This window comes from Monodon monoceros, unplaced genomic scaffold (genome assembly GCF_005190385.1).
Source record: "Monodon monoceros isolate NGI ecotype Baffin Bay Population unplaced genomic scaffold, NGI_Narwhal_1 Super_Scaffold_12, whole genome shotgun sequence".
Lineage (NCBI taxonomy): Eukaryota > Metazoa > Chordata > Mammalia > Artiodactyla > Monodontidae > Monodon > Monodon monoceros.
The window spans coordinates 151864816-151887614 of record NW_021703768.1 but is presented as its reverse complement, the minus strand read 5'-3'; the positions used below and the strand labels follow the sequence as shown (position 1 = coordinate 151887614).

General features: G+C 47.6%; 1 protein-coding gene across 1 annotated transcript in view; it reads left to right on the top strand.

Annotated features, from left to right (window-relative positions):
• Window positions 1–22799, top strand: part of COL23A1 (collagen type XXIII alpha 1 chain) — a 321989-nt gene that overhangs the window by 237987 nt on the left and 61203 nt on the right. Inside the window, exon 2 of the mRNA XM_029216844.1 lies at window positions 13747–13791. Coding sequence (XP_029072677.1) covers window positions 13747–13791 — 45 coding nt within the window. The remainder of the gene's footprint in view (window positions 1–13746; window positions 13792–22799) is intronic.

Here is a 22799-nt window from a genome sequence, read left to right as displayed (position 1 = left end):
GGTCCGGAGGAGAATTCACAAACACTCTCTGTCTACTAAAAAAAATTTTTTTCTCTAAATAAACTTTGAATCCACTTCCAAATATGTTTAGAAAGAGCAGTGGTGACATTCATGAATTATAAGTGCTTCATTCGGAGCTCTGTTTAGGGACCCTCAGAAATACATACAGTCCCCAAAGCAAGTGCTAAAATGCGTATAAGACAAGAAACATATGCTGGGTATGATGATGTCAAGCAGGCTTACTGCAAGCATATGTGCTGTACTGTTGATGGAACACTCGGCAAGAGTTCCAGAAAGAGGCCTTTCCTGAAATGGAGGTCAATGAGAATACTCCCCCTTCTCATAAATCCTTGGGAAAAAAATAGACCTGTCTCCCACACACATGCGGCTAATCATCTGGGGGCTCATGGATCTCCTCAGAGAGTGGTTAAGAGCAGTTTACTAGGGCTAAATCTGCCCCAAGTGGTTTCCAACAGCCCCAGCTAGAAAGACTGTGGCAGCTTGCCCTTGGTTCATCAATGGGTGTTTTCCTACCCCAGTGGGCAGAGAGGGTGAGGCACATGTGCTAAATAATAAAGGAGACAAGATCACATCTTTCCCTTTCCCAATGCCCAGCAAAGATCAGACCCGGAGACAAGCTGCTGATGGACACCCTAGAGTCCAGAGCCTCTTTGCATTGGCACTGGTGACCATCCACCTTAGTCCAGTTTAACTGGATTTGGCCTGAGCCAGGGCCAGGAGCACCAAGGCAAATTGAATATGGTCTCCACTTTGTGGGGCTCACAGTCTAGCAGAGAGAGAAAGAGAGCTGGGCAGACAGCTCCATCCCAGTGCACTAAGTGCTGAAGCAAGTAAATACCCCTGGCCCAAGGGTGGGCAGCCAGGAAGGCTTCCCAGGGGAGGGTCCATGTCTTAGTTGGGTCTTGAAGGATGAGTAGGAGTTATTCTGGCAAGTAATGGGAGAAATGACATTGGAGACATGAGCAACACATGGGGCTGTGGTGTGTTCCGGGCCAGGAGTGATGTATGGAGGACAAGTAGGGGATGGGCAGAGCAGGCCAAAGAGGGAAGTCTGGCTCAACCTGGAAGGGCCTTGGCCAAAGAGCTCAGACTGTGGCCCAAGGTCAGTGGAAAGCCTGTGAAAGGCTTTAAAGGAAGTGGCATGATCAGATTTGTGGTTTAGAAGGACTGCACTGACTGTGGGGCAGAGAATGAAATCAGACAAGGTAGCCACGGAGGAGGCTGTGACCGTTGACCCAGGGAGATATGCTGGTACCAGACCTGGTGGGGACAGAGAGGGGCAGACTCTGGTTCTTTCTCTTCTGACTCTGTCATTTGGGGCGTGTTCCTTAACCTCTTGGTACTGTAAAATGGGCATAATAGCACCCACCGCATGGAGTTGTTGTGTGGTGCACAGTAATCCACGTAAAATGCCAGGACAAGGCCAAGACATGGTCAGCCAGTAGGCTTGTTGTCTTTTGTATTTGGAGGGGGTGCTCAGGAAGTGTGAATGGGATGGATCCACCCACATTCCTGGGGGATACTGGGTGGATGGTGTTGCTGTTCACAGAGACTGGGAATTCAGATGGAGAATTGGTGGGGCAGGGGATAAGGACTTTGGTTTAGGCCATTCAGCCAGTTTCTACTAGGAGTGGTGAGGAGCTTCTGTCCCACCTCATCTAATCCTGAGGCGGAATAGTCTGTGGCTCAGAGTGTGATCTCTGGCACCAGACCACCTGGTCAAGTCCTGACCTTGCCACTGATACTGTGTGACCCCAAGCCAGTGACTTGCCCCCTCTGGGTCCAGTTTTCTCCTCAATAGAATGAGATGAAGCGTGGCTGTGAAAATTACAGGAGGATTGACATGACGGAGCTCAGAACGCCACCTGGTACACAGTAAATTCTAAGCGAGTGTGCACTGCAGTAGTCCTAGTAGTAGTGGCGGTGGTGGTTGTAGTGGAAATCATTGCTGCTGGTTTATGAACCCAGAACTGGTGTTCCTTGGGTTTTGTAAACTCACAGCTTGGCTCCAACCCCCCATCCCCTGAGCACACAGAAGGTAATGTGGAAAGTACAAGGCTTGAAGTCTTTCGTAAGAAAGAAAATATTTAAAGAGAGAGAGAAAGAAAACAGTTGGGTTTTGAGTGTGTTTCCTGGACCAGCAGCAACAACATCCCCTGGGAACTTACTAAAAATGCAAATTCTCGATCACTCCAGCGCCACTGAATTTGAAACTAAGGGTGGGGCCGAGGACCCCTGAGCACTTTGGAGGGTGACCCGGCCCTCCTGCACCCACAGAGCAGTACCAGACCTAGGATGGGAAAGGAGCTGCTTGTGTCTGCGTCTCTAGCCAGACGATGGCATCTGGATAGAGGGGAGAAGCCCCAGGCAGTCCCTAGTTCTTTTCCTTTAAAAAAAAAAAGAAAGAAAGAAAAAAGGCAAGTGCTTTGGAATTGGACACAGCAGGGTTTGAATCCCAGCTCTGCCACACACCAGGTGTATGACTTGGGACAAGTCCCTTCTCTTGTACTCCATTTGTAGGGTAGAGTAGATGCCACCTCCCTGGCAGGGGTGCTGAGCAGAACAGAAGAGTGAACACCTGTACAGCCCTGAGCACAATGCCTGGCATGTTGCAGGTCCACAAGCAGGAGCCACCTTCCTTGCTTCCCACGGCATTCCGATACCCTGCTCCAGAGCTCTGGGAACAGCCAAAATGGTGGCGACGTCTCCCCACGGCAGAAGTCTGACCTGGAGCTGTAGGCAGGAGCTGGGGCCTGTGTATGGGAGCTGCCACTCTCAGCAGGGGACTTCCAGCTTCCCAGGCAGGGCTCCTGCATGCCCTACCCAGGGGCCACCCTCCAGATAAGGCCAGCCCCAGCCAGAGCAGCACAGAACCTAGGGAGGGAAAGAAAGGGGCCACTTGTGTCTGAGGACACCAGGCCTCTCTGGCCAGACTGTGGCATCTGAATAGATGGGAGATGGTCCCAGGGAGTCCCCAGTGTCCCCACAGCCAGGGGCCCTGGGGACCAGGTGAGCCTAGGAATCTTGATGGCTGTGCACAGCTGGCCTGCCCACACCCCGCTTTCAGCTGCCCCAGCCCACAGGCCCCTGCCCACCAGTGCCTCCCTCTCAGGTAGTGCCACATAAGCCCAACGTCCTCCACCCCCAACGTCCTCCACCCCAACGTCCTCCAGCCAGCCAGGGAGCAGACCTGTCCAGCCTCCTTTGACTCCAGACAGCTGTGGGGAGGAGGGGACAGTCGAGCAGGTCCTGGAGAGGTTGGTTTCCAGGCACAGAGAAGGTCCTTACAGATGGAGAGTGGCACAATGAGGGCATGAGCACACCTGAGCTTGCAGGGACAGCGTGTCATGGGGTGGTCCCACTGGCGACGTAGCCAGTCCCCACCCTGTCACACTGTGTCATGGTTAGCGCCTCAGTGGGCCAGTATCTCTGGACCACAGAAACCAGAGACAGGACCCATGCCGGGTCCATCACGGGATTCGCAGTGCCTGCAGGGCCTCCAGTGGATGTTTTGGGAATGACTACCTGAGTGACAGACAGGATTGGGTATTCAAATCCCCATTTGGGGCCTAGGAAACTGAGGGTCTGAGAGGTTAAATGTCATGTGTTATCTCAAAGGACCTTAGGACCTGGGGTCACTATCTCCAGTCCAAAGGTGAGGAGACAGACACTCTGAGGCAGGAATTGGCTTGCTCCAGGCCATACTAGTGAAAGCAGAATTTCTAAGACACAAATACAATCCTTCTTCTTTAGAAAACAGGCTTTGTGATGGTAGGGACCCTGTCTGTCTTGTTTACAAAGGTACAGGGGATGAAATCAGTCTTTTGAGTTTTATACCCTTCCACAGCTGCTCGGGAAGACAGCCTGGTAGGGCATGGCCTATGATCCCAGAAAGACAGAGAGGGAGAGGAGGGCTATCTTCTCCCAAGGGGACCAGGAATGAACAGGAACACCAAGCACAGGACAAGCCTTTTTTCTGCTAGAAATGAAAAATGCTGCCCAGCTAAACAGAGTTACCATGTGACCCAGCAATTGTACTCTTAGATATATACCCAAAAGAATTGCAAGGAGGGACTCAAAGAGATACTTGTACATCAGTGTTCACTGAAGCATCAGGGTAGGTGGAAACAGCCCAAGTGTCCATCACCAAATGAATGGATAAACAAAATGGTGAACAGTGGAAGAATATTCAGCCATAAAAAGGAATGAAGTCCTGCTCCATGCTTGCTTTAGTCCGTTCAGGCTGCTATGACAAAAATACCATGGACTGAGTGCCTTAAACAGCAAATATTTATTTCTCACAGTGCTGGAAGCTGGGAAGTCCAAGATCAAGGCACTGACAAATGTGGTATCTGGTGAGAACCCACTTCTGTTCATAGATGGCCACCTTCTTGTATCTTCACATGGCAGAAGGTATGAGGAAACTCCCTAGGGTCTCTTTTATAAGGGCACTAATCCCATTCATGATGGCTCCACCCTCATGACCTAGTCACCTTCCAAAGGCCCCATCTCCTAATACCATTGCCACATTGGGAGTTAGGATTTTGATATATGAATTCTGGGAGGACACACATAGTCAGTCTATAACCAAGCTGCAACATGGATGAAACTTGAAGACATTATTCTAAGTGAAATAAACCAGACACAAAAGGTCAAATACTACATGACTCCACTCATATGAGGTACCTAGTGTAGGCAAATTCATAGAGACGGAAAGGAGACTGGTGGTTTCCAGGGACTGGGGGAGGGGGAATAGAGGGTTATTGTTTCATGGGTATGGAGTTTCAGTTTTACAAGATGAAAAGAGCTATGGAGGTAGGGATGATAGGGATGGTCGTACAACAGTGTGAAAGTACTTAATACCACTGAATTGTACTTTTTTTTTTTTTTTTTGGCTCCATAGTGTCTTCGTTGTTGTGCGCAGGCTTTCTCTAGTTGTAGCGAGCGGGGGCTACTCTTCGTTGCGGTACGAGGGCTTCTCATTGTGGTGGCTTCTCTTGTTGCAGAGCACGGGCTCTAGGCGCGTAGGCTTCAGTAGTTGTGGCACACAGGCTCAGTAGCTGTGGTGCACGGGCTTAGTTGCTCCACAGCAAGTGGGATCTTCCCATACCAGGGATTGAAACTGTGTCCCTGCATTGGCAGGCGTATTCTTAATCGCTGCACCACCAGGGAAGTCCTCTGAGCTGTACTCTTCAAAATGGTTAAGATGCTAAGTTTTATGTATATTTTATCACAATTTTTAAAAAATATTAACATTTTTAAAAATATAATGTAATATACCAAAAACGATTGGGTGGTTCATATGGTATGTGAATTATATCCCAGTAAAGCTGTTTAAAAAAATTATGCTGCTCATAACACTGCTGGACACAGTGTGCCGACCCTTCCAGGGCCAGGATAAAGAACTGCAGATGTTGGAGCACATGGGCCTGCCCACACCCCAGCGTTTGAGTGTGCGGGGAGGGCCATGGGACCCCCAGGCCCCCATAAGGGGCCAGTGGCTGAAGGACAGGGAGCCACTGCTTTACTAGGGAAGGAGGAGCAGGAAGACGGCAGAGTCGCCCCCTAGCAGCCTGTCTTCAGTGGACAAGGGCCAGGGAACTCAGACCCAGCTCTTGACTGCTGACACTCTCCAGTGGGAGCCGTGGTCCTTGCCCTGGCCCTGGAGGTCAAGAAAAACAAATGGTGACTCACTTGGGCCCCTTGGGAGTGTGAGTCAATAGTGCAGGGAACTGTGTGGGGCTTCACGGGCCAGGATGCTGGGAGCAGCCCAGCAGGGGCCTCCGCAGAACTTTTCCACTCAGCCTCTTGGCTGCTCTGGGGTGTGTGGTCAGTGAAGCTGGAGCAGCTTCCTCAGAACTTAAAGTCCTGTCAGCGGGCAGCAGAGGAGCCCGAGCTGCGGGGCCACTTGACCTTGGGCAGCCCCTCTCCCACTCTGTAACAGGGACGCTGGTGTCCCTGCCTCATGGGTCTGCTGCAAGAATTATGTGAGGTGCCAGCAGGTGATGGCAGCAGGTACCTCATCAGTGACACCTTGGTGCCCTCCTACCACCAGAACAGAGTTCATTCATGCTCTGACCATTTGTTTAGCACCAACCCATGTGTCACTATTGCCTATCAGGCGATAGCCATGAACCAGCACACAGGAGCCCTATCCTCAGGGAGCTGACATCCTAGTGAGGAGAGAGAAACCATAAACACTAAAAAGCAAATAAATAAACCAGGTAATTTTGCTAGAGATAAGTGACTGGAAGAAAATAAAACAAGAAAACATGCCAGAGAGGGTGATCAGTGAAGGTGTCCAGGAAGCTCAACAAAGAGTCCACCATGCAGAATAGCCCCAGCCATGCGAGGAGAGCCCCAGGACAGAGGGAACAGCTGGTGCAAAGGCCCTGAGCTAGGACCGGCCTGGCTGGCTTGAGAAGCAGAAAGAAGGCCGTGTGGCAGGGGGTGTAGGTGGGGAGCGAGGGGGGAGCAGTGGGAGATGGGGCAGTGTGGAGAGCCTCCTTGCTCACAGGCTGCCCACTGAAGTGACCAACCATCTGGTTTGCCTGGGACTGTCCCAGTTTTAGCACCAAAAGGCCCAGGAAACCCCTCAGTCCTGAGCACACTGGGATAGTTGGTCACACTAGTGCCCACTTGCTTCCCTTATTTCCTGGATGCGGAAGTGAAAGTACCCTAGGCCCTTCTGGGGGCTGGCATGCCCTTCCCTCAGCAGAGCTCTGTTCTCCTGTTCACAGGAGTGGGAGGCCTGGGTCCAGCGCCCTTAGGGTCAAGTTGCCTTGGAATGGGTGGGATAAGCTGAGTGGCCAGCTTTTCCCTGAGGGTCACTTCCTAAGTCCATGTCCACCAGCGTGCTGGCCATGCTCTGAAGGCCTCACTTGCTCTTTTCTAGGACCTTCTGACTGGACTTTTAACATGTAGGTTACGAGGAATTCTCATGGAAATCAAAGCTCACATGAAGGGCTTTTAAGCTTAAAAAAATAAAATATTTGGGTTGGCCAAAATTTCGCTCTGTTTTTTCCGTAAGATGGCTCTAGCCAGTAGCGCTTAGTTGTCTTTAACTTCATTCAAAACAATTTTGTTAGATTGTATTGTGACAGCTGTCATATCGGTGCATTTTTCTTAAAACTTATCAAAATTGGTGAATTTTTGTGTAGCCATTTTAATATTGAAGATGGAAGAAAAAAAGCAACATTTTCAGCATATTATGCTTTATTATTTCAAGAAAGGTAAAAATGCAACTAGAATGCAAAAAAAAGATTTGTGCGGTGTATTGAGAAGGTGCTGTGACTGATGGAACGTGTCAAAACTGGTTTGCAAAGTTTCGTGGAGATTTCTCGCTGGACGATGCTCCACGGTCAGGTAGACCAGTTGAATTTGAAGTTGATAGCGATCAAATTGAGACATTAATTGAGAACAATCAACGTTACACCACATGGGAGAGAGCCAACATACTCAAAATAACCAAATCAAGTGCTGAAAATCATTTGCACCAGCTTGGTTGTGTCAATCACTTCGATGTTTGGGTTCCACGTAAGTTAAGCGAAAAAAAACCTTCTTGAGTGTATTTCCACATGCGATTCTCTACTTAAACGTAATGAAAACATTCCATTTTTAAAACAAATTGTGACGGGCAATGAAAAGTGGATACTGTACAATAATGTGGAACGGAAGAGATCGTGGAGCAAGTGAAATGAACCACCAACAACCACACCAAATAAAGGTCTTCATCCAAAGAAGGTGGTGGTGTGTATATGGTGGGATTGGAAGGGAGTCCTCTATTATGAGCTCCTTCCAAACGATTAATTCCAACAGGTACGGCTCCCAACTAGACCAACTGAAAGCAACACTCGATGAAAAGTGTCAATAAGGAAACGCATAATCTTCCATCGGGATAATGCAAGACCGCATGTTTCTTTTTTTTTTTTTAGCATCTTTATTGGAGTATAATTGCTTTACAATGGTGTGTTAGTTTCTGCTTTATAACAAAGTGAATCAGCTATACATATACATATATCCCCATATCTCCTTCCTCTTACATCTCCCTCCCACCCTCCCTATCCCACCCCTCTAGGTAAGACTGCATGTTTCTTTGATGACCAGGCAAAAACTGTTACAGCTTGGCTGGGAAGTTCTGATTCATTGACGTATTCACCAGACGTTGCACCTTCGGATTTCCATTCATTTTGGTCTTTACAAAATTCTCTTGGACTTCCCTGTTGGTGCAGTGGTTGAGAATCCGCCTGCCAATGCAGGGGACGCAGGTTCGATCCCTGGTCCAGGAAGATCCCACATGCTGCGGAGCAACTAAGCCCGCAAGCCACAACTACTGAGCATGCCTAGAACCCGTGCTCCGCAACAAGAGAAGCCACCGCAATGAGAAGCCCACGGACCGCAACGAAAAGTAGCCCCTGCTCGCCGCAACTAGAGAAAAGCCCACGCACAGCAACGAAGACCCAATGCAGCCACAAAAAAAAAAATTCTCTTAATGGAAAAATTTTCAATTTCCTGGAAGACTGTAAAAGGCACCTGGAATAGTTCTTTGCTCAAAAAGATAAAAAAGTTTTAAAAGTTATAAAAAAGCCTTTCTTGACTTCTCTGAGCCTCAGTTTCCCCAATCTTTAGAGAAAAAAGTGTGGAGAGGGTTTAAAGCATTTTTCAGAACTGAGTATAGATTCAATTAGATAAATTGCACAAAAGCTCCTGCCCTTAGGGGCTGGCAGGAGGGAGGAGCAGGGGCTGGGGTTTGGGCGGGGAGGGGGTGGGTTGCTGAGTGACTGTTGGAGCCAGGGGAAGAGGGAGAGGGAGGGGCCTGGGCAGGCTGTCCCCCGGTTGTCCCCAGGGTTGTGAGAGGACAGCAATAAAGCAAGCGTTGCTGAAGGAGGTATCCTCAGGGGACGGAGGTGCTGGGAAGGATTGAGGGAGACCACCAGTGCAAGAACCAGCTCCTCACTGCTCAGGCTTCCCTGGAGCCTGTTGGCGTTCAGGCCCCCTTTGGAGTTGGTCAGTGACATGAGGGCTCCAGCCCAACCAGAGATGAGATTTTTATCAGTTAGAAATGGTTCCAGTTTGTCTGGCCTCGAACAGTACTTGAGAAAAGCATCACCCTCCCTGGAGTTATTTAATGTGCAGATGGTTGTCACAAGAGTCATTTAGCAGCAAGCTGGAGCCCTCAACAGCCCATGCGATGCCTGAAACCTCAGGATTTCTTTGAGAAATCTCATTCCCAGACCACTCAGCCCGGGCATCCTGATCCCTAGGTCCACAGACAGACTGTGATTAGGGACCTGGAAAAGCTCCAGACTGTCCCTGCCCCTGTGGGCTCAAGGTCAGGGTGTAATGAGGGCTTAGCCAGCCTCTGGACTCAAACCCTGCCCTCTGTACCGTACTTGAGCTATACTGAAATATAGCTGCCCTGTCTCAGGCTTCACCCACCTTGGGAAGCACATAACCAATGTACATCAAGTCCCCAGATTCTAATGGCGCAGAGGCGCCTGCAGCCAGTTATTTCTTGGGGTCCCAAATAGGCCCCTCTTTTGTGCCCCCAAGCTGGTGTGTCTGCTGCCAGCTCATCTGTTTAACAGTTCTGCAAGGCAGGTATAGTTGCCATCACCCCTAAAATTTTATCCTCACGGATTGGGAACCCAAAGCTCAGAGAGGTTGAGTAACTTGTTCCAGGTTAAACAGCTTCCTTTCAGTCATGTCTTTTCCCCTTCTGCACTAGCATCACCTGTTGGTATCTGTTGCTCAAAGCCTCTGGAAGTAAACTTTGCAGGTGCCACCATGGCAGCACCCACTGTGAAACACCAGCGTCCCCATGGCTGCCAGCGCCTGACGCAGAGCCGTGTGGGTCACACAGAGGTGAGAACAGCCTGAGCTGGTCTTCGTCACCTGGAGACTCTCCAGCCGGGACGGTTTTTCCAGCAGCATCCTTGGGCAAGACCTGAGTTTCTCCATCTATACATCAGCAGATCAATCAAGACAGACTCCCAGGTGCCTTCCAGAGCAGCCTGAGTGTCTGAGTCTGTGCCAGAAGTGGGAAACATTCTGCGACTGTAGAAAGGAAGGAACAGAAGAAAACCAAGAAGCGGAAAGCTCTGAGGCAAACTGCTAGGCCAGGAGCCTGGTTTTGCTTGTTCGGAGAACATCTGAGCTGCAGCCAGCTGGCCAGGCTATCCCTGGGAGTCCAGATCAATCTGCTGCAGGCCTGGCCCAGATGCCAGAGGGCCACAACCCATCTGCCCTGCTGCTCGCCCCAGGGTGGCCACCCCTTCCACTGTCAAGGCTGCCTGCCTGGGGGTTCGACATATCTGGCACAACTGCCCTTGCACCTCAAGAATCACAGACTGATGTTGAAGGGCTCCGCAAGGCGCCAGCTGTGTGGCCTTAGGCAAATCTTTTCACCTCACTTAAGCCTCAGAGTTCCCCTCTATACAGGGCATACCAGCATCTTCTTCAGAGGGCTGAGCAGGGAATAGATGAGCTCCTTGGATGAGCCACAGGAGACCTGGAGCACAAAGGGTTCCAAGTTCATATTTGCTGGATGAGTAGCCGGCCTGGCACCTAGTAGATGCTGAACCAGGGCTACTGCCCATGGCCGGCCCTCAGCACCTGACAATCTAGAAACTCATGAAAGGCCGTCCTTCCTGCCTTCCCCACTACAGGTTCCACAATCCAGGCCTTGTGTGTGCAAGGCCTCTCTGTTTGCAAAAGCAGCAGACAGGGAGCCTAGTGGTCAGCATGGGACTCAGCTCTGGCATTCCCCGCTCCCAGGGCCTCTATTTGATCAAGCCTGGCAGGCCTCACCACCTCCATCACCTGCCGTAGGGAGAAAGGAGAGAAAGTATCCTTCATCTCAACAGCTTTGCCCATCAAATTAGATAGTCTTGCATCTCTTCTAAGCCATGGATCTTGTTAGATTTGACAGTCTTTTAAAGAGATTGCCAAGAAATGGTAAGGAGGGACCTTAGGCTGCACAAGGTGCGGACTGCACACTGCAGTGGACTACCTTCTGTTAGGAGGAGGACAAACGAGTCACAGCAGGAAGGGTGGGTGGAAGAGGCTAAGTGTGGGGGCAGCCTTTGCCTGACACCAAGGAGGAAGGGGTCTCAGTTAAGTGTGGGGCAAGAGGATGCCTCGGACAGCTCCCAGGTGGTTTCTGGCTTGGCTCTGTGGGTACTGATCATACCTACACCTAGGAGAGAAGAGAACGCTGTTGGGAGCGCACGGAGAATTGGGAGATGATTTTGGGTTTGGACATGTTGCCTCTCAATAGAATTATCTTGGAGACAGTTGAATGAGTATGAATCTTAGAAGAGTGGGTCGACCAGTTGTCAGTTTGTGAGCTGTTCACACAGAAGCCTCCAGGATCTGGTTTGAATTGGCCTGCAGAGAATTCACGAGCCTCAGTCTCCTTTACTTAAGCCCTTTCAGCTGGGAGTCCTGTCCAGCCTGCCAGGGCTACAGCCCTGCAGGCCCTGTGCACTCAGCAGCCCCCAGGACCCCCACCCAGTCCAGGGCTGCTGGGAGCTTCCCCCAAAAGCCCTGGGAGGCGGGGCACCCCACCCTGCCTGGGCAGCTGCCCACTTGCTAGCATCTTCCTCATTGGGCCTTCTGCCTAACCATGCCACCCAGGAGACCCACCCAGAAAAATCCATTAGTTCAGCCACCTCAGCGGCAGTAAATGTCTTCATCTGGCTTGAGTTTCCCAGATGGAGAATTTTACAGTCGTACCCAGTAATGACCGTTAGAAAACCATGGCGCTGCTTTAGCTTTCATGTCCAGGAAGAGCCTGGCTTACTCTCCCACTCTTGGGCCCCTTTCCTGCCACGCCCCATACATCAGCCTGAGGCCCAGGGCGAGTGAGCGACCTTGCTGAGCCAAGCACAGGCCTTTTATAGCCTGGTGAGAGCACAGAATCCAGGGACCAGTTTGCTGGACCTTGTGAGTGAAAGCTGGGCCTCTTCTCTCCTACAACCAAAGGAGCATGATGCTGGGTGTGCCATTGGGGTCCCTCTTCCCACACCCTCGCTCACCCTGAAAACAGATGTGCCTGGATAGAACGGGCCAAACACCGGCCAGCCTCACGAGGTTTCCAGGCGCTGTCAGCCCCATGAAGGAGCTGGGAGGAGAGCAGGATGCATGTTTAGCCGTGAGGGGTCTGAGATGTTGGTGAGACACCCACATGGAGGTGTTGAAGGCAGTTGTCCATGCACTGCAGGTGTTGCAGGCCTTGGCTGAGATCACTGACCTGGAGGCTCTTCATAAGCTGTTACACTGGTGTGAGGAGCTATTGTTTGTTATGGGGGTGCCAGAATCTCAGCCTCGCTAATCAACACAGCCCTGAGCCATTCCAGCATAAAACTCAAGGTCTCTGTCTGGTCTCGGGAAAAGTCAAGGGCTATGTAACTGGCATGAATTTCTACTCCCAGAATTCAGGGGTACATCACTTACATGGTCAAATGATTTTAGACAAAGGCGCCAAGGCTACACAATGGGGAAAAGATAGTCTCTTCAACAAATGCTGTTGAGAAAACTGGATACCCACATGCAAAAGAATGAAGTTGGGCCCTTACCTTATACCATATACAAAAATTAGCTCAAAAGGTTAAAAGGTTAAAATTAACTCAAAGGTCAAAAAGGTAACAAAAGCAAAAATAGACAAATTGGACTACATCAAGCTTTAAAACTTCTGCACAGAGAAGGAAAACAGGAGGAAGAATCAGGGGTAGTTAGACTAACGGGGAGTGAAAACGGAGGCAGAGAGGGGAAGGCAAGGGAGCATCAGGGAGGTTTGCAGCAGGGCTCCAGGAACGGCGCCGGGATGAGGGCGCGCTGGCTGAGGCCTCAGCCCTCCACTCCCAGGCCAGGCGAGCTGTGCTCTGGGCCCTGCTGCCGCCAGGTTCTGGGTTCCATGACCCAGAGCCCTCTTCCTCTTCAGCATCGCAGTCACTCAGGTCTCGGGGGCTGACTTGGGCCGAGGGGCAGAAGGCAGAGGCAGGATGATCTGCATCAGATTCAGAAAGTGCAAAAATGTATGGATGAGACTGGATACGGAAAAGAATGTGCATTGGAGTGCACATTATGTGCAATAAATCACAAGAAATTTATAAGCGGCTCCCTGGAGCTGTGGGGGAGGGGAGAGAGGTGCCAAAAGGTCTAGTGAGCAAAAGGAAGGAAGTAGATGGATAGGATAGAGCCTGTTACCACCGAGTTGAAACATTTGAGATGCCATGATAGTGTCTTTATGTGGTGCGTTGTCTCTGTTGTTTTATTTTAGTGAATATTAAAAAGCATTTGTCCGGGCTTTTGTAAGTTAACTCCCACCCTCAGCCTTATTTTTCTTGAAAGTCTGAAGTTTCTCAGTGGCAAAACTCTTCTGCCTCAAGAGTTTCTAGGTAGTAAACCTTTTTGAATGGGAAAGGACTTGGGAATGAAATAATGAACAGTTAATTGAATAACTAAATGAATGAGTGAGGGATGAGAACGCAGCCAACAGGGGAGGATCCAGAGGAGCAGGGGGGAGGGAGGGGCAGGAGATGGAGCTTTCTCCCCACTCCTCTCCCCTCCCCCAGCCAGCAAGGTGGTGAGCTGGCTGCCCCCAGGCTGCTGTTATGGGTGTGGGTTGGGGGGTGGTGACGCGGTGGTGCTGGCAGCAGGCAGGCTGTGCCCAAGCTCACTGGGTTCCCTTCTTAATGAGTCCGTCCTTGTTTTCCTGTCTAGGCCCCCCTGGACGGCGTGGCAAGCCTGGAAGAAGAGGCGATCCCGGTGAGTCCCAGGTTTTCTTAATTACTAAACCCAGGCCTGGAAGTCTGCCCTTGACCTGGGACCTGGCTGGAGGTGCCAATCCTCGCACCACCCCATAACTCAGGACCTTTGGTCCTGGGCCGGGTCTTTGTGTCCCCTCCAATTCCAGCCACTGTCCCCAGAGCTGCAGTGCCCAGTGTTGCCTTTCTTGGCTTCTTGACACCATTCCAGTGTTACAATTCCAGTGACAGTCCCCTCTATGCCCTTGGCCACCCCCCAAATCTCATTATCAGCCTCAGAAACTTTAATCCCTGGTCTCCCACTCTGAAACGGCCTCTTGTCTTTGCGGGACTCGCTACTGTGGGTCCCTCAACACAAGATGGTTCTCCTGTGTGTCCCCATCCCTTCCCTGACATGGCCTGTCCTTCCCTTGGCAGAGGCACCAGGAGAAGATCCTTTCCATACCTTCCATGCAACCTGTAGACTCACCTGTACTCGCCGCCAGCCTCCCTCCTGCCACCTTCATTTCACCCAAAATGCACTCTCTCTGCGTGTACCCTTCCCCCAACTCACAGTGAAGCTTCCCTCAGAGGCTACACACCCCTACCCCACTCCCATCTCCTCTGCCTTGCCTTCCACTCCTCCCAGCCCCTCCAGTCTCTTCTCACTGTCACGCCACTCACATCCTTTTGACCAGAGTTACCACTGACCACCTGATGGCCGTACCAGCAGACACAGATGCGTTGCTGTCTCTCTTCCTGGGCCTCACATTGGCCATTCCCCTGGGTCCCCCTCTGACTCTTGCCTGTGTTTCCTCCCACATCTCTGACCCCTTCTCGTATGCCTTTCCTATGGGGCCCACTTGCCTCTTAAATGGATCTGCCCTTGGCCCTCTTCTCTCTCTCCCACCCCTGTGGCTCCGGCACCCCCATAATGCTGATGACGCCCCCACTTCCTGCCTCCAGCCAGTCATCTCCTCTGGACCCAGAGGTTGGACCTGGCCCCAGTGAACCCAGCACTTCCCCCAGCTGCTCTCTTCCAGTTCCCCATTGCAGGGAGGGGGCCTCCAGCCGCCCGCTTCCCTATGCAGACACCAGGGCATCATCCTTGATCCCTCCCTCCCCACTCCCCCGCCAAATCCCCATCAGCCTCCTCCTCAGTATGTCACAGCACTGTCCTCATCAACACAGCCTCCTGCAGTTCTCACCACTGTTCCTCCCATGTCCCCTACCTCCAGCCCCATTGTGGATGTCTGGGGCCCTCCCACTCTGAGCCTGTACTCTTATGTCCTTCCCACCCCCAGAATGTCTCCTCCTCTACCTGGACTCTTACCCCACATTCACTATTCTTTGTCCTTTCAGTCTAGCTCAAGCATCTCCTCCAAAAAGGCTTATAACTAATCCCTCTGGCTGGGGCTATCACCAACCCAGCCAAGAGCCTGGTGCAGAGGAGGCTCCAGGGAATGGAAATGCACAGAACGGTGAATGAATGAAAGAATACACATGTGCTCAGCCCCTAAGCAAATTCATAAAGAGAGCATGGTGGTAAAGGCAGATTGAGCCTGGGAGGAAAGGGGCAGGTTCTCTCTGAACCTCAGACTCTTCTTCCTGAAACTGGGCACGGGCCTCTTGTCCTCTCGTTTTGCTGCGTGCTTGCGCTATCTAGGTCCCTACATAGAAGCCCTCCAGATAAACTCCCCAGAGTTCACTGGAAGGAAACACCTTTCCTGGCACTCTGTTTGCTTTGACTTCCAGAAGCTGAGGACTGTTTTGTGTTTGATTGCAATGGATTTTGTGTGTAATCACCTCCCTGCACCATTGGCCAAATACACACTTCATCACTCAGTTCTTATTTCTGCCCTCGTAAAAGGTTTTATTGCCTTTTATTGTAAGCTCCTGAAGTCCTTTTTGGAAGAAGATGAGGAATACATAGTGACTTTTTTTAGGACAAAGTATAATATTACTCAACTTACTCAAAAACCCATTAGAATTATGATTCCAATTTACAACTGATCTAAAAGTCAAAGAAAGACAAGGACTTACTGGGCCCCTGACACTGCCCTGGGTCCTTTCAAGTCCTTCATCTCATGTGATCCTCACAGAGCTCTGCAAAAGATAAAAATATGTTATTATCCCCATTTGCAGATAAGGAAACTGAGGCTTCAAGGGGAGAAGTGTCTCATCTAAGGTCAGCTGCTGGGCAAGGGATGGGCAGCATCTCCTCCCCTTCACTGCCCTTTCCCACGCGATGTCCTGATTCTCTGCTTGTCACAGAATGGTGTGAGTAGCACAGAGCAGATGTCCCTCTCTGATTAGCTTTGGCTGGGCCTCGTGTTTATTTCTAGATAGTTTCCCACACATGCACCTCTTGGCTTTGGGCCCTTCCCTTGTACAAACCAGGCTTTTTTTCGCCCCAGGGAGAAAGGCTCTTTTTGCCTGGTGGGACAATATCTGGCTGAGATGGCTTCTTGCTGCTGCTGCAGACCTGCAGACAGAGCCGACCCTGCCCGCCTGTGGGGATGGGTTCTCTCCAGCTCCCAGTGGGAGCCTTTGTCTGGAATATGGCTCACAGGTCCTACAGTGTTTTTGTGTCTCTATTGTAGTGGAGTGGATTTTTCATCTCCCCACTGGCCTATTTCTCAGCTGGGGAAACCGAGCACTACCCTTGGTATTCCCTTTCTAGGGAACTTAGACAGTATTTTTTCTCCTTCCAGACTTCCCTTTCCCCAAGAGCATCCATCACTCTACCCTGGCTCCCCCAGCTCCCTAGATCCCTCCCTCCGTCGCAGCACTCCCTGCAGTGCTGGTGGTCTGCTCTGGCAACATGTCCTTCTCCACCAAAGCACAGGCGCCTCAGAGAAGGAGCTTGACCCGCAGGCACTAAAGATATGGTCGATAAATGCTTGTTGACGGGAAAGAGGGAGGGAAGGGAGGAGGGAGAGAGAAAGAGGGACTTTTTAGGAGGCAGGAAGAGACAAGGATGAAAACAATCAAATCCTGCTTGGCTGATGCTTGTGCTAAAGCTACAGAGACAAAAGGAGGTACTCACCAAATCTCTGCAACCGCCAGCCTTCGGTCAGCAGTTTTAGTGTCAGGGTTTTTTATCCACCCTGGCCCCAAGAAACCCTTTCTAAAAATACAGTGGAAGAATCACTACTGGGATGGTAGAGATAGGACTTCTGAAAATCTGCTCCTCCATAAAAGCAGCAAGAACACTAGGAAAAATTGACCTTTTCAGAATCCTGGAAATTAACGTCTGGTAACAACCTAAGAAATGTTAATTTAAGAAAAAGGTCTGAAACTTGCTGAGAACAGTGAGGTTTGTAGCATTTTAATTTGCCCATCTCCCCAGCCCCATGGTAGCCTTAAAAACCATCACAGCCTCACAATCACAGTACCTGTGCAAACTAGCAGCCATTGGAGGTGGCAGAACAACTTTGAAGCTCCCCAAATGCTCATTCTCTGAAACTTGTCACTGTCTGTTAGCTCCCTGGAAAAGCCCATACACAAAACTCATCTTTTTTGACCTGATGCAGAGCTCACTTACTGGGAAAAGCCCTATCCCCAGAGTGCTTGCCAAATCCACTCAGCAGCAGTTGTTTAACTTTGCAGCTGCCTGAGGTGGCAATACAAGTTGGAGCAAACAAGAAGCTGACACAAAAACGTAAATGAAAATCTAGGGGATGAGCTGTCCAAAGGGGCTTTGAAATGCTCCCATATACCTGGGGATCTAGAAGACACATGCCCATGCAGGGAAAGACCTAAAAGAGCCGCAGTCTCTCACCTCTGGCTGACCTTGAGTCTCCACTCAAGCAAGAAGTAAAGGCAAAAGCAGAGTTGTAACCTGATAGAGTGTTGAAGTTATGCTCAACACACACAAAGAGCCCCTCAGAACAGAATGGGAGACTTACCAGATCAGGGCATTAAAGAAAACCTCTGTCTTAAGCTGACAATTAAGCAAAGCAAGCAGAGAATTCAGTAGCTGCACATGACAAAGAGTACACATTTCAGAGAATTAGCTCAAAAAACCCCCTGAACAAGCAACAACAACAACAAACCCTGGAAAGGAAGAGGGATATCTAGTTTCCAGAGTAGCCATATTAGATTATTTGATGCCCAATTTTTAACAAAGACACACAAAGATACAAGAAAGTATGGCAATGAAAAAGAAAAGAGGAAAAAAAGCAGTCAGTAAAAACTGTCAGTGAGGAAGCCCAGATGAACTTACTAGACAAAGATTTTATATTGGCTATTATACATATGTTCAAAGAACTAAAGGAAACCATGCCTAAAGAATTAAAGGAAACCATAAGAATTATGTGCCACCAAATGGAGATTATCAATAAAAAGATAGAAAGTATTTTTTAAAGAAACCAAATAGAAATTCTGGAGCTGTAAAGTACAATAACTGAAATGAAAAATTCACTAAAGGGGCTCAACAGATTTGGGCTGGCAGAAGAAAGAATCAGCAAACTTGAAGACAGGTCAATTGAGATGATCCTGTCTAAGGAAGAGAAAGAAAAAAAGAATGAAGAAAAATGAACAGAATCACAGAGATCTGTGGGACACTATCAAGTGTGCCAACATTTATATAATGGGGTCCTCAGTAGGGGATAAGAGAGAGAAAGAGGCAGAAGGAATATATGAAGAATTAATGGCCAAAATCTTCCCAAATATGAAGAAAACATTAATCTGCACATCTAAGAAGCTCAACAAACTCCAAGTAGAATAAACTCAAAGAGATCAAATCTAAGTACATCATAGCCACATTACCAAAAGGAAAAAAATGAAGAAAGGATCTTTTTTTTAAAAAACACCATGGTGGCCACTTCACCACTGACCTTGGCAACTTCCATGGCCGAGAGCTGGATCCTCCCACTTCTTGACACGCATGGAAGAGAGAATCTTAAAAGCAGCAAAAGAACAATGACTCTTCACAGAAAAAGGATCCTCAATAAGATTAATAGCTGATTTCTCATCAAAAACCATGAAAGCCAAAAGGCAGTTGGTATGACATATTCAAAGTGATGAAAAAAAGAAAAACTGTCAACAAAGAAATCTATAGCCAGAAGAACTATACTTGAAAAGTGAAGAAGAAATTGAGACATGCCCAAGTAAACAAAAATGAAGAGAATTCATCACTAGCATCCTGCTCTACAAGAAATACTGAAGGGACTCCTTCAGTATGAAATTAAAGGACACTAGACAGTAATTTAAATCCACACACAGAACTAAAGAGCTTCAGTGAGGTAACTACACAGGTAAATATGAAAGACAGTATAAATGTCTTTATTTTTTTTAATTTCTGGCTGCACCCTTGCTTAGTTCCCCAACCAGGGATCGAACACACACCCCCTGCAGGGGAAGCACGGAGTCTTAACCACTGGACGACCAGGGAAGTCCCAAAAAAAAATAAATATATATATATATATATATTTAATTTTATTTTATTAATTTTTTTACACAGCAGGTTCTTATTAGTCATCAATTTTATACACATCAGTGTATACATGTCAATCCCAATCACCCGATTCATCACATCACCATCCCCGACCCCCCGCCGCTTCCCCCATTGGTGTCCATACGTTTGTTCTCTGAGACAGATCTGTGTCTCAATTTCTGCCCTGCAAACTGGTTCAATCTGTACCATTTTTCTAGGTTCCACATATATTCGTTAATATACGATATTCGTTTTTCTCTTTCTGACTTACTTCACTCTATATGACAATCTCTAGATACATCCACGTCTCAACAAATGACCTAATTTCATTCCTTTTTATGGCTAATATTCTATTGTATATATGTACCACATCTTCTTTATCCATTCATCTGTCGATGGGCATTTAGGTTGCTTCCATGACCTGGCTATTGTAAATAGTATTGCAGTGAACATTGGGGTGCATGTGTCTTTTTGAATTATGGTTTTCTCTGGGTATATGCCCAGTAGTGGGATTGCTGGATCATATGGTAATTCTATTTTTAGTTTTTTAAGGAACCTCCCTACTGTTCTCCATAGTGGTTGTATCAATTTACATTCCCACCAACAGTGCAAGAGGGTTCCCTTTTCTCCACACCCTCTCCAGCATTTGCTGTTTGTAGACTTTCTGATGATGCCCATTATAACTGGTGTGAGGTGATACCTCATTGTAGTTTTGATTTGCATTTCTCTAATAATTAGTGATGTTGAGCAGCTTTTCATATGCTTCTTGGCCATATGTGTGTCTTCTTTGGAGAAATGACTACGTCTTCTGCCCATTTTTGGATTGGGTTGTTTGTTTCTTTAATATTGAGCTGCATGAACTGTTTATATATTTTGGAGATTAATCCTTTTTCTGTTGATTCATTTGCAAATATTTTCTCCCATTCTGAGGGTTGTCTTTTTGTCTCCTTTATGGTTTCCTTTGCTGTGCAAAAGCTTTGAAGTTTCATTAGGCCCCATTTGTTTATTTTTGTTTTCATTTCCATTACTCTAGGAGGTGGATCAAAAAGGATCTTGCTGTGATTTATGTCAAAGAGTGTTCTTCCTATGTTTTCCTCTAAGTGTCTTATAGTGTCCAGTCTTACATTTAGGTCTCTAATCCATTTTGAGTTTATTTTTGTGTATGGTGTTAGGGAGTGTTCTAATTTCATTCTTTTACATGTGGCTGTCCAGTTTTCCCAGTACCACTTATTGAGGAGACTGTCTTTTCTTCATTGTATTTCCTTGCCTTCTTTGTCATAGATTAGTTGACCATAGGTGCATGGGTTTATCTCTGGGCTTTCAATCTTGTTGCATTGATCTATGTTTCTGTTTTTGTGCCAGTACCATATTGTCTTGATTACTGTAGCTTTGTAGTATAGTCTGAAGTCAGGGAGGCTGATTCCTCCAGCTCTCTTTTTCTTCCTCAAGACTGCTTTGGCTATTCGGGGTCTTTTGTGTCTCCATACAAATTTTAAGATTTTTTGTTCTAGTTCCATAAAAAATGCCATTGGTAATTTGATAGGGATTGCATTGAATCTGTAGATTGCTTTGGGTAGTATAGTCATTTTCACAATATTGATTCTTCCAATCCAAGAACATGGTATATCGCTCCATCTGTTGGTATCATCTTTAATTTCTTTCATCAGTGTCTTATACTTTTCTGCATACAGGTCTTTTGTCTCCCTAGGTAGGTTTATTCCTAGGCATTTTATGCTTTTTGTTGCAGTGGTAAATGGGAGTGTTTCCTTAATTTCTCTTTCTGATCTTTCGTTGTTAGTGTATAGGAAGGACAACAGATTTCTGTGCATTAATTTTGTATCCTGTTACTTTACCAAATTCATTGATTAGCTCTAGTAGTTTTCTGGTGGCATCTTTAGGATTCTCTATGTATAGTATCATGTCATCTGCAAACAGTGACAGTTTTACTTCTTCTTTTCCAATTTGTATTCCTTTTATTTCTTTTTCTTCTCTGATTGCCATGACTAGGACTTCCAAATCTATGTTGAATAATAGTGGTGAGAGGGGACATCCTTGTCTTATTCCTGATCTTAGAGGAAATGCTTTCAGTTTTTCACCATTGAGAATGTTGTTTGCTGTGGGTTTGTTCGTGTATGGTCTTTATTATGTTGAGGTAGGTTCTATGCCCACTTTCTGGAGAGTTTTTTTTATCATAAATGGGTGTTCAATTTTGTCAAAAGCTTTTTCTGCATCTATTGAGATGATCATATGGTTTTTCTTCTTCAGTTTGTGAATATGGTGTATCACATTGATTGATTTGCGTATATTGAAGAATCCTTGCATCCCTGGGATAAATCCCACTTGATCATGGGGTATGATCCTTTTAATGTGTTGTTGGATTCTGTTTGCTAGTATTTTGTTGACGATTTTTTCATCTATATTCCTCAGTGATATTGGTCTGTAATTTTCTTTTTTTGCAGTATCTTTGTCTGGTTTTGCTCTCAGGGTGATGGTGGCCTCATAGAAAGAGTTTCGGAGTGTTCCTTCCTCCGCAGTTTTTTGGAAGAGTTTGAGAAGGATGGGTGTTAGCTCTTCTCTAAATGTTTGATAGAATTCACCTATGAAGCCATCTGGTCCTGGACTTCTGTTTGTTGGAAGATTTTTAATCACAGTTTCAATTTCATTACTTGTAACTGGTCTGTTCATATTTTCTATTCCTTCCTGGTTCAGTCTTGGAAGGTTATACCTTTCTAAGAATTTGTCCATTTCTTCCAGGTTGTCCATTTTATTGGCATAGAGTTGCTTGTAGTAGTCTCTTAGGATGCTTTGTATTTCTGCAGTGTCAGTTGTTACTCCTCCTTTTTCATTTCTAAGTTTATTGATTTGAGTTCGCTCCCTCTTTTTCTTGATGAGTCTGTCTAATGGTTTATCAATTTTGTTTGTCTTCTCAAAGAGCCAGCTTTTATGGCTTCCCTGGTGGCGCAGTGGTTGAGAGTCCGCCTGCCGATGCAGGGGACACGGGTTCGTGCCCCGGTCCGGGAAGATCCCACATGCCGCAGAGCGGCTGGGCCTGTGAGCCATGGCCGCTGAGCCTGCACGTCCGGAGCCTGTGCTCCGGACCAAAAAACCAAAAACCAGCTTTTAGTTTTATTGATCTTTGCTGTTTTCTTTGTTTCTATTTCATTTATTGCTGCTCTGATCTTTATGATTTCTTTCCTTCTGCTAACTTTGGGTTTTGTTTGTTCTTCTTTCTCTAGTTCCTTTAGGTGTAAGGTTAGATTGTTTATTTGAGATTTTTCTTGTTTCTAGAGGTAGGCTTGTATAACTATAAACTTCCCTCTTCGAGCTGTTTTCGCTGCATCCCATAGGTTTTGGATCATCGTGTTTTCATTGTTATTTGTCTCTAGGTATTTTTTGATTTCTTCAGTGATCTCTTGGTTATTCAGTAACGTATTGTTTAGCCTCCATGTGTTTGTGTTTTTTACGTTTTTTCCCTTTAATTCATTCCTAATCTCATAGCGTTGTGGTCAGATAAGATGCTTGATATGATTTCAATTTTCTTAAATTTACTGAGGCTCAGGCTTCCCTGGTGGCACAGTGGTTGAGAGTCC